Below are 11,730 nucleotides of genomic sequence, written 5' to 3'. Positions count from 1 at the left end.
CTGGAACGGACAATCACTTGTTTGGAAAGTACCCAGCCCCGAAATACTCTTACAGTCTTGTTTTGTAAAGGGAGAAATACTGAGGTGTGAGGAGAGGACCTTAGGCAGGTGACAGGACACACTGACACACTTCACTGCCACTATCGAGTTCTTGATTTCCAGTTCAGAAGTAAAATCTCTTCATTCTCTGTTCATTGAATGCGTCTGAATGAGGTCCGCAGCCAGCAGACTGAACACAAGGGTGTTCAAGCCCGTCGGTAGGAAGGGCTGAAATAGAGCTGAATCAGAAACAGCCTCTCTTGGAGCTATTGCTGCTTCTGTGGGAGCCCCGTGTTTGGTCTGTAGTTGTGTAATTAGAGCCAAAACCAACCTCCTCGACCTGCAGGTTCCAAACCTCTCAGGCAGAGTGGGGCACCAGTATTTCTGAGTTCCTGGATGAACTGTGAAGATCTGTGGACCTTGCTGTGCTGCTAAGTAGATACTGTCATTGTGTGCATTTGTAAACCTACCTTTGGAAAACAGATGTGTTTTGTTTAACAGTGAGGAGCAAATCACAGAATACTGTGTGGATGACCAAAAACTGTGTTTCATTTCATCAAAATTACTATTTTTATTAAAAAAAAAAATCTGTATCTCAGCAACTTTTAAACACTTAGATAAATTCATACATACATCTGGTCCATAGTTATTATATTTTTCATTTATTTATTCTGGTTTCTGTTCACTTCATTGATCTACTTGTCTGAATTACGTCCAGCTGATCCTGTAGTTTCTGATACAAACTGTACAACAGGTTATTTCATTAAGGGTTATCATTATTAGTTTTAGAGCTAACTGTTGCAAAGCTGATGATGTTTGCACCAGAAGGATTATAGAATTTCTATATCCAGAATAAATTCATCTGCAGTAGAGAGTTAAACTGTTTCTCTTGGATGTTACAAGCTATTAAGACGTTGCTAAGTCACAGCAGTCCCTCACTGTTCAAAACATAATTGGTTCTGTACATTATCAGCCAGGGTATTTTTGTCTGCAGTTTTGACCAAACTACAAAAAACCCATGTTTTTCTCCTTAAAGTTTTGTTTTCTTGCTCTGTAGACTGAAGCGAAATTGCTCCCCATCCGGGAGTAATGACAGTAATTAAAAATGCATTCACTCTGCAGTGACAGGGAATCAGTATGAAACAGATTGAAGATTTGGGGGAATGAAATTTCTCTTGTTTGACACTATGATAACCGTACAATATGAGCTTTTCTAGTTTTACAGTTAGTGCATCTCAAGACTTCCAAATTCATCAATAATAATTAACATTTCTCATCAGGATATGCACGAGTAACAGAGCTGAGTGGCCAGGGTTTGCACACTAGTTACTTCAAAATCTGAGCTGTGGTTTTTTCAAAGTTGCCAGGCGTTAGGCCTCTTGGAAATGATTTACTAGCTTTGAAGGGATGCTGTGCCACATCTCTGATTCTGCAGGCAACCTGAAATGCTACGGTGTTGAGACCCCACACATCCTTTCCTTTTTTATGTCTATACATACATGCACATATACATACATATAAATGAACAAACATATCAAGCAACCAGCCCATAATTTATGTGGAATCAAGTCCTACTTCTTCAGCTGCATGCCTTGGTCTCTGAGGAATCCCCTACCAATAGCTTCATAGATAATGTGTTTTGAAAGCGTAATGTGTTCTGAAAGCACAACCTAACCTCTCCTCTCCTCCGTATAGTTCAGTCAGAAGCTGCATCACCACACACTTCCCTGCAGTCCCTGAACACTCAAAGTCCAAGACAGGCTATAGTAACAAACGCTGTCAGAAAAAAAATTCCTTCCAGCATCCGATATGGCCCATAGGAATGGGAACTGAGGAGAAAGAGCTAAGCAGTTTCCACAGTCACCTTCACTGTTGCCGAACTGCCCACATCTCTTCAGTTCTGCACATTACAGAAAACCTGTGAAAAATGTGTTTTAATGGAACAAGAGAACAGCTACTTGGTTGGGGAGAACTGACTTTTTGTGCTATGAACTAATCTTCTCATCTGTGCACAGTAGGAGTTACAGTGACAACCTTTGATCTGAACTTTAATTTGGCTCTCTCCAAGCCTGCCATATGTCAGCAGCTTCCGATGGCAAATAAACTGCATACTTTGAGGTAGAAAAGAATGAAGGATGAAGCAGCTAACCATTGACTTACTTTCCAGATGGACTGCTTCTGGGAATATATATTCAAAGTCCTAAGACTAACAAAAATATCAACAAAATAATTCAGAGAAGTTTCAATAGGTCACCTTAGACGTGGTATTCTTCAACTGAAAAACTGGAGAGGTCTGAAAGAAATTTTGTTGTTTCTGCTTTTCATTTTAAAATTGTCACCATTAACATCTCAAAATGCCCGAACCCTATTAAACTGTTGTTTCCTTTTTCTATATCCCTCTAGGCAATGGATTTAGATATTCCAGTGCTGGCAAGGAACATTCCTGGGAATGCCGCTATAATAAAACATAAGGAAACAGGACTGCTCTTTTCAAATCCCCAGGTAAGGAAACAACAAATCTCAGCCCCTCCCCTGCCAAAAGGTTAGGTTCACCTGCCGCCACCTGCTTGGGTCTGGCTGGAAACTTGGCTTTTCCCCGCAGCAGCTTGTCCTAGAGTCTCCTGCAGCCCTGGTGCGAGGCTGCCTTGCCTGCAGCTCTGCTGTTGTCCCAGGTTCTCGGTGCAGTTCAGTAAACTTTTACTAGGTGTCAGCCTTGCTGAATGTTTGTCCGGCCAGTGCTGCTTTAGAGCCTGCGTCTGACTGGGGCTGCTCTCCTCCACTTGCTGCCCTTTCGGTTTGAAGGTTCCAGCAGCAAGCCCTGGAAGCGATGCTGTGCACATGTCCTACTTCCCTTCCAGTCCTAACCAAAACACGAACTCATCTCAGACAAGCAATAGCTCACCAAAAGAAACTGATGAGCCTGAAGTTTTAGATAATACATTATCTATAATTTCTAGCAGTAAGTGTTAATATAAAGCAATAATTAGGTCCAAGATATTGCTCGGTCAGAAAATAATTGATGACTAAAATTAAGTAAAGTGTTAGGATGGGTTTCTGTGGAGATAAGTAAGAGGAGAGAGAGAGAGGGAACACTACCCATATTTAAATACTGGAACTCTTCATTTCAGTATATTTTCCTGGATTAGGGCTTTGCTGGTACATACTCATATATGTTGTGAAAGAGGACTTTCAGACAGATTCCCTCAGTGTTCTTATCCAACTTAAAATTAAAAAAAAAACCCAAACCTTACTGCTATAGTTCACTTGATAATTTTGCAAAGTTGAAGATGTATCATATTTATTTACTTTGTGGAGTGTGTGATTAATGAATCCTATTAATTTTGTGTTTCATGAAGGTGAATTCTCTCTGTTAGCTTTGGAGGGTTTGTTTTTTTTTTTAATAGAAAAACTCTTGCAGCTCACATTTTTTTTTTTTTTTTTTTTTTTTTTTTTTTTTTTTTTTTTTTTTTTTTTTTTTTTTTTTTTTTTTCTGGACTATTCAATTTTTCCAGTGGTTGCTATAAAAAAAAATTTCTTTGTTAACTTCTGGATTTTGTTTTGTTGTGGAAGTATTCCCTGTTCTTACAATATCCTCTGGAAATGGGGTACTTCCAGGCCACTGGAGGCCGAGATGTAACGCTCTTTATAAAATTCTGTATTCCCTGCAGAAAGCCCATTGACTGCCATATGCTTCTTCCAAACTTCAAGGCTATCTCATCATGTTGAACACACAGACTGATGGCTCCTGTTATTAATTCTGATACAGTCTGTTGTTTCCCTCAACATGCCAGTTATATTTGGCTTGGAATTCAAATACATTATTCATACCAGACCAAATTAGCTTCATCATACATCCTTGTAGCAAGCCTCTTCTGTGATCTCCAAGCATCCTACATTCCAAGTGTTTATTTGGAATTCAGGATCGATTATAAATATTCTTAGATGAAAAGTGCAATTTTAAGCACAGAAGTAGTCCCAGGGACATCAGTGACTCTCTACAAATGGCTAAGGACTTACTTTTACACCAGAACTAGAGTCACAGGCTGTGAATATGTCTCGAAGGGTGTAGTCTTGGTTGATACAAACCCCTTCCATCTGAGCTCTCGTCTCTGCAACATGCCATGCCAAAGATCAAACCCCCTCTTCTGCTGCTGCTTGTTGACCCCCTTTTTGCTGTCACATGTAGAAAGCATCGCTTATTTTCAAGTTGTTACTGATCTGGGGAGGGAAAGCTCTACAGTACAGTTAGTTTAGAGAGCAGCAATTGTATCATCTGGCCTGTGGATCTTTTGAAAACTTAATTAGAGAGATATAAATTGACCGTTACACAATGAGACTTGTTTTAAATTGTGAATGCTATTGGTTTTCTTCTTTGAGTCTTGCTGAAAGTGAGTTTTTGTGGCTTATGGGAAAGTAGGGAATTCTGTGCATAATCGTAGTCGTCGTTAACCATTTGCATTTAGGCTGAGGCTTTGTGACCGGAATAGTGACAGCCTTGCCGATCCCTGAAGACAGTCTCAGATGGAAACAATTAATGTAAAAGTGAAAGCTATGACATGTTTTGTCCTTGATACTACGTCAACTTTGCACATTACTTTTAAATCATGGATTGATCCTGCCACTACTTGATTTTGCAAGTTTATGGAATATTTGGCACTGAGTTAATGGGCCCTGAAATAAAAAAATAAGAGATAAGAATAGGGCAATAAATAATGCAAAACCATGTTAGAATGGGAAGACACAAAGAGTTATTCGGTGTCCTAACTTTCAAAATTGTATGTGGAGCGTCTGTAAAAGCCCACAGAAGGAGCTAAATAAACAGAAGGAGGTAAATAAACTTCAAAGCCAGTAAGAGAGGGGCCAAGCGTAAACAGAGTTTGAGAGAGCGGGACCTGGAAGGACTGCTGTGAGCAGAGCCCACTTTGACGTGGTCAGAGGGAAAGGGAGCTTAGCTGAGCGCAGGCAGCGGCACACTGAAGGCAGACGGGCCTTCGCTGCCAAACACGGGTCAGTGCCATTTCTACCAGGGCTTCAAGCCAGAACAGAGCTGAAGTTTTTAGACCTTTGAACCTTCACATTGAATAGACTAATTTGCAATTTTTGGCAGTGTCAGAAATCACTGTTTATACTCCCCAGAAATACTGGCCCACTGCCCTGTGAAGTACACAGACGTGCCAGCTAACTTCTGAGCCTTGCCTGCCACTAGGTAGATCTGTCGCTATTCTGAATTTACATCTGGTGTTTGCCTTCCCTGGGGTGATTCGCTGTTGTTTAAGAATCATGTTCTTTTATCTGCTGAAGCTGATATAAAATGGTTTAATTGCAGACTAACTTTCATTATATAAATAATATATTAACCTTGCATCTTATTTTCATTATGCGTGAGCTGTGGCACCAGTGTAGTTCTCGTGGTAATTGAAGGAATATTCATTCTTTTTACTCAGTGCACTCATTTTCCAGCTTTATCTCCCACATACCTGTATTTCTGGGTCTCTAAAAATATTATACAGAATTTCTTTTAGGTACTAGAGAGAGAAGCTGACATTTTCTTTAAAGATGATTGGTCAATTTACCAGGAAAAAACTGTATTATAGATAATGCCTGTTGAAAAATGCCTGTGTTTGAAGAGAAGTACAACTTATAAAAAGGGCACGTGTCAGTTCTGGATATACACAAGATTATCTTCTCCCCTGTTTTTTTTTATGGGTTGTGGCTACCACATGGTTCATCTTTTACATTGGCTTTTCCTGTGACATGTATTAGCAGGTGTATCACCTCCTTCATTTTGGCTGCTGAAGTGCATACCCTTATGTTTGATAATTCAAAAGGAATTTGTGAATTTTGCCTGTCTTTCTTTCACTTCACTTCTACAACAAAATATGAGCGTGCACAAACACTTAGAGCATAACAGCTGATGAGGAGATGTGTTACCACACTGTAAGCAGTTTGCATATCTTAGGCTTCTAGAAAAGAAAAACTAAAGGCATGAACTTCTGAAGGAGCTCTGAGTTCTGAATGTCTGCCTTCTCAAGTGGAGCCCCTGCTTCAGACGCACCACAAAACTACAACTGAAATGCAATGTAGCTGTAGTTAAGGGGTAAAAAATGAAGTTACTGCTATCATCTAAAGCTGAGCATCCAAAACTGCAAAGAAGCTAAGCCAGCAGCTCCAAGGGGATGAGGCAAAACCCAGATAAGTCATAGTGAATCTCCCCACTGGCTTCCAGTCAGACTGCGAGTGACTTGGTGGTGGTCACATCTGATTAGAAGAAGAAGTGGAGCCGAAGCTGAGAAGTCCTTGTTCTCCTTCTTGTGGTATTTTTCCATTTGCTACTTCTCTCTCCTGCAGTTTCTCAACTTTTATGCTTTGGACTGAGTTTGGCATTTTGCTGAAATTATCCCCAGCACTAAGTAGTATAACTGTGAACAAGGATCTCATTTCTTCTATCATTTACATGTTTCCAAGTTTTTGTCCTCTATAGCCACATTTTAAAAGAATGCTAATAGCACTACCTGTCAAGAAATGTTACATTGCTGCTTCTGTTCTTAGGTAATTTACATAAATTATTTTTAAACATTACCTTAAATAAAATCCTCCACAGGAGCATAAAATTAAAGTTGGAATGTGGTTCAGTGTGAACAGTATTTATTACCGTGATTATACAGGCAATTGGATGAAGCCAGCATAAGTCATGTAAGCCTTTCCCACCTTCCCTGTTCTCTATTCTTGGCAGACGTGGAGGAAGGAAAAGAACATGTCCCTAAAGCTGGAGTCATTGGCTGTATCTGCAGTGTCTGATAGCCGCAGCGTGCTCTCGAGACCAGACTCACGGCTGTTCCAAAGGCTGCTCTTTCCGTGCTGTGCGGACAGAGCAAAGATGACGCAGTTCTGATTTTATGTAAAATAAGAGGCTGTTGTTACTAGACGTATATGAAAACCATCTTATTCTACTACCTAGCTGAACCCTTTCCACCAGAACTGTGCTCCGCTGACTATTTAAATTTCATGGCAGTGATGCATATATTGATAGTTTGTCTCATCAGTGAGCGTCAGAGCAGTGATTATAACGTGTTCAATGTGATTTCACCTGTCAGCGTTTCCCAGGGGTCACGTTACAGTGATGTGTTATGCGTAGCCATCACCTGCATTACTACAGCAATGCTGACTGTGTGGTGACCGAAGACGTCGTGTCTGTGTATGGTTTTCAAGTATAGTTTGTAGTTAACCTAGTGGCGATACGATCTCTGGTCTTTCTTACTTGTGATATTTCCTTCCATAGCAGACAGCTTGTGTAAATAACTTATCGCCTCCTCCCATCCTTTTTGTCCCCCCGTCCCTGCTTGCTGATCTTCACTACCAATTGTGTAGTAATGCATTACCTTAATTTTCCATTTCACAAGAGCTGTCTGCTTTTCTGAGCTGAACCAAGACACTATTTTGCAAAGACCTGAGCACATTTGTAATCAAGCTGATGTATCGAGGGTTCTCTCTTGGTAGAAAATTAAACCAGCTGCTCAGAATAGATTAGTTCAGACATCAAATCTCCTTTTGCTTGTTTGAAGTTCACAATTTCTTTTCCTTAGAACTAAATTAGAGTGGAAGAGGAGCAGTCAAAGGAATAGTTGTAATCTGTGCAGTCTCATATTTGGCCCAGTGAAGGGAAAGGGGATTCATATATGGCTTTTGCAGCACTTGCTGAGCGAACACTGCTGTGTCTGTAACTGCCCTGGCACAGCTACGCCAGAGGAGCTTGTTGCTGCATGCCTTGCTCTGACCTTTATGCTGTGATTGTATTTACGTAGTGAGTTTTTCAGTCTTACATAAAATCAGCTGAAGATGTCACAATAGCAATGAGATATAAGTTTAGCTGAGCTGGGATCGAGTGATGCCAGTTGTCCTCCATGCTGGAAAATTACTCTCCTCCAGGTGAATTACTTCATTTATAACCTGCCTGGTTTTCTAACACTTGGGTAGGCAAACAATTTTTGTGTCATTAAATTTGTTGCTCATAGTTGTCTTAACACTCTTGGGACTGTCTTTGATTTTAAATGTCTTAGTTGGTGGGCTGTGTAGAATAATATATTAAATAATTATTTATTGATCATTGTTTATAAATAAATTATGGTACTTGACCATGAAAAATTACTTTGAACAGCTTCAAAGATTGACTCATAGTTGAAGTGCTTTACCAAAATCAAGATATGGGTACAAGCTATTTCAGTATCATTACTACTTCAAGGAACTTTTAATTTATTATTTTATCTTTTTTAGGAGTTTGTTGTGCTGTCCAAGAGTTTGATGTATGACCCCATTTTGAAAAGAGAAATTGTAACAAGGGCCAAAGACTACGTGAAGAAACATCATTCATGGGAAAGTGAAAGAGAAACCTATCAGAATCTTGTCCTAAAACTCCAGTGAATTGCAAGACTACAGCTGCTACCCAGTGGTCCACATAGAGTACTTTAACGATGGATATGTAATTAGATTTGGGTTTCTCTTGGTTTCTTTCAGGAGACATAGTGAGAGATGCATTATTATTCTATTCAAACATAGCAACATCAGAGGAGATGCCTCTACTTGAAACTATCATCAGATTTATCTAACTCAGCACACTGTCTAGTGTACCAATTCATCACTGACTGGTATCATTTTGTAAGATCACACGGAGAAATACACTCCCTGAGCAGACACAACATTTTCATTGTTGTAAGGCCTCAAAGGGAGGATGGTTTCTTGTTCGTGGTGGAGCGCTCCACCACATAGGGCTTACAGCCAATGTTCTGACCACCTTGCATCCTAACCAAACCACAGTAGTGGTGTTCTTTGCAATTACACCATCTGAATGTGTTCTGGTACAAGTGACACACGTGTATGTTCATAAACCCAAGATCAGTCATTTAAACAGAGTATACAATTATTAAGATGAAATCTTTCTTAAGACTGAAAGACCAACACACCTATTGACTGCATAATCACCAGGGGCCAAAAAACAAGCGGAGAGTTGATGCTTGGGGAAAGTGAGGAGTATAGGACATGGCTTATACCGCCCTCCAAGTACCTGGGCCGTTGTCAGATAAGCTGATAGGGCTGAACAGTCCTATGCCTGCATTTTCTCTTAGGTCCTGGGACTACAGCAGGCAGCTTGGCACAGCACCCTCCAGCCATACATGGCTTCAGATTCCAGACCTGCACAATGCTGCTGGTGGCAGCAAGACGTGCTCGCAGACAGAGATGCTTTGTTACGTAAACTGCCTTTTAGTTTGCCAGTTTCTGTGGTACCTGTGTGGTTTACTTATTTATTAAAAGATTTATGAAAACTTTAAAAAGGGATGAAGCAGGGGGAGAAAAAGGTGTTTTCAGTTTACTCTGTATTTTGGTACTGTTTGTTCTCATTTGTGGCTTTCAGGATATATTGTGATATACTGCAGCAGGCTGTTTTAATGTGAGACTTACCTGTGCTTGAAGCTCGTACTAATCATTCCTACCAGCCCAGTGATTATGAGCATATCTTTGAAACCATAATTCATCATCAAAGGACTTAAATTTATAGAAGAAAAAGAGGGTCATATTTTTAACTACTTGTTACTTGCTTTTTATAGGCTTGATCCTGCCCCCAGTGAGAACCAGTGAGGTGTTTTCTATTGATTTGAATGGCTGGTGTGTCAGACTCTTCTTTGTAACAATTGAGTATTTTAAGCTTTCCTCTGTACTTTTTGATGTTTTGCAACTGTTAAGAGACAGTAAACAAGAAAGTAATTTGGATGTTGTATATTGACTTCTCCAAAATTCCCCCCCGCCCTTTTATTGTAAAAGTCTTCTGCTCAGCACTGCCTTCGATAACACAGTCAATCCTCACGGGCAAAACTGGCCTCGTTTGAAATCCAAGAACTGCTGCACTCCCCTTTGAGCATATTTTCCTAATGATTTCTGGTGTGTCCTTTGACATGCTGGAATGTAAATACATCTCAGTTTAAAAGCCTCCAGCCAACGTCTACCACTGAACGGTTTCTAAGTCTGCCACTGAATGAGCCTGCTGGGTTTTCCCCGCTGCCCTGGGAGGAGCCGTATTTCTGTGGACATCTCCATTACCAGTGAGCAGTGAGGGCTCTCATGGGATTGCAGGGTCTCTTCTGGCCACAGCAAACTTTATACTACAGGAGGAACCCCTGTAGATTTCCAGCATGATGTATGCAGTATGGGACCTTTATAGGCAAAAAAAAAAAAAAAAAAAAAACAAACCCAAACCCTTTACAGCAGGAGTCCTGTTCCTCTCAGAACCTCTTCCCACAGATCTTCTGATAAGCTGTTTGCTTGGCTTTGATCATTAGCCATTCCCCCACCCCCCTTCCTTGTAGTATTGGCTGTCTTCTGAGAAATACAGATTATTAAAAACAAATAAACAAATACATACTGTGGGGCAGAAGCCTAAGCACTGAGCTAATGGTAAATGAGGAGTAATAGTAGTGATTAGAAAGCGTTTTCTAAAGCATGATATATTTATTACCAAGCTTCAAGCAACTAAATGCATTGATCTGGAATTTGTGCTATTTTCAGCAAAACAAAACATGTTCGAGTGAGAAATTCTGCTACGCCCTCGGAATGTAATTAACATACGATTTTCCAGGCTGTATTTAATCTATAAATATGAAATCTGCATCTGGGAAACAGCCTGCTCATTTGCATGCGATAACCACACCAGAAGCACACACAACCCTTCTGCAATATAGGCATTAAGAAACAAAAAAAGAAAACAGGCAAAATAGTGGCGAGATCAGCCCTCGGGACTGTTTTACCGTCATCAAACGAGGCAGCATTCATCAATCAAGGGCATTCAGCTTTGATATCATTTATCACATGGGCTTGTGTTCTGCAACATGAAGCCTGTCTATTAAGGCTAAAAGGTTGGGGCAACAACTGCTAGGGAATTTCATCGTAATAAATTTCTGTGGAATTTATGTTTTAAATTTCATCCAGTCTTATGTTCCAGGCCCATAAATATTCAATGAGTCTTGTAAGTCCTTGTGAAGAAAATATTAGACCCATGCAAGCAATTTTAGGTATAATTATCTTTCAGGCAACTTCATTCAAATGATTTTATATTTAAGCATAATCCTTTTGTTGTCCTGCAGCCCTAATTATAGTATTTATCTTCCCCCTTCAAATCCCCGTTTCTTGCCCTAGCAGCTTTTTCAGCAAGGCACACCTCACTGAGACACAGATACAGCCCCCAAATAGCACTTGTTCTGTTCGCAGGAAAAACCTGCATTGTGCATTTACCCCACAGCCAATTCTGTAGCTCAGGACCTTGATATGTACTGTTAAATAATCCAGTTACGTGCATTCTATTTTGCCATTAATTCTGCCGTTGAATCCGCAGAAACTGAATGGAAGCAGTGGACCTGCACAATGGGTACTACTGTGTTGTTTCCTTTCGTGGCAGGATTACTTACTTCAGCACTGGAGACAATGTGTAGTGTGTGGCGAAACCCAGCTAGAGCCTGTGGTATGTGGAATGAGAGCTTCCTGAATTAGGATTTCATTTTAATTAGCCCTAAAGCAGACATAGTCCAGTCTTCAGAGTTTGTTTCTACTTTCCCGGTACAGACTTAGCCAGTGCATGCCCTCCCCTCCTTTGCTTCTGCCCTGCTGGCGAGAGCAGCAACAGGCAGCTGGTCTTACCCCTTCCAGAGG

At 40.4% G+C, this 11,730-nt stretch overlaps 1 protein-coding gene across 1 annotated transcript in view; it reads left to right on the top strand.

The window, feature by feature from the left end:
* The window catches only part of GLT1D1 (glycosyltransferase 1 domain containing 1), a 40,450-nt gene extending 31,606 nt beyond the window's left edge, over positions 1-8,844 (top strand). Inside the window, exons 10-11 of the mRNA XM_010143981.1 lie at positions 2,443-2,541; positions 8,311-8,844. Coding sequence (XP_010142283.1) covers positions 2,443-2,541; positions 8,311-8,457 — 246 coding nt within the window. The 3' untranslated portion in view covers positions 8,458-8,844. The remainder of the gene's footprint in view (positions 1-2,442; positions 2,542-8,310) is intronic.
* The last annotated feature ends 2,886 nt before the right edge of the window (positions 8,845-11,730 follow it).

The sequence above is a fragment of the Buceros rhinoceros genome, unplaced genomic scaffold (assembly GCF_000710305.1).
Source record: "Buceros rhinoceros silvestris isolate BGI_N320 unplaced genomic scaffold, ASM71030v1 scaffold1669, whole genome shotgun sequence".
In the NCBI taxonomy this organism is placed as follows: Eukaryota; Metazoa; Chordata; class Aves; order Bucerotiformes; family Bucerotidae; genus Buceros; species Buceros rhinoceros.
The sequence above is the reverse complement of the archived record's forward strand: the minus strand, read 5'-3'. Positions and strand labels throughout refer to the sequence as shown.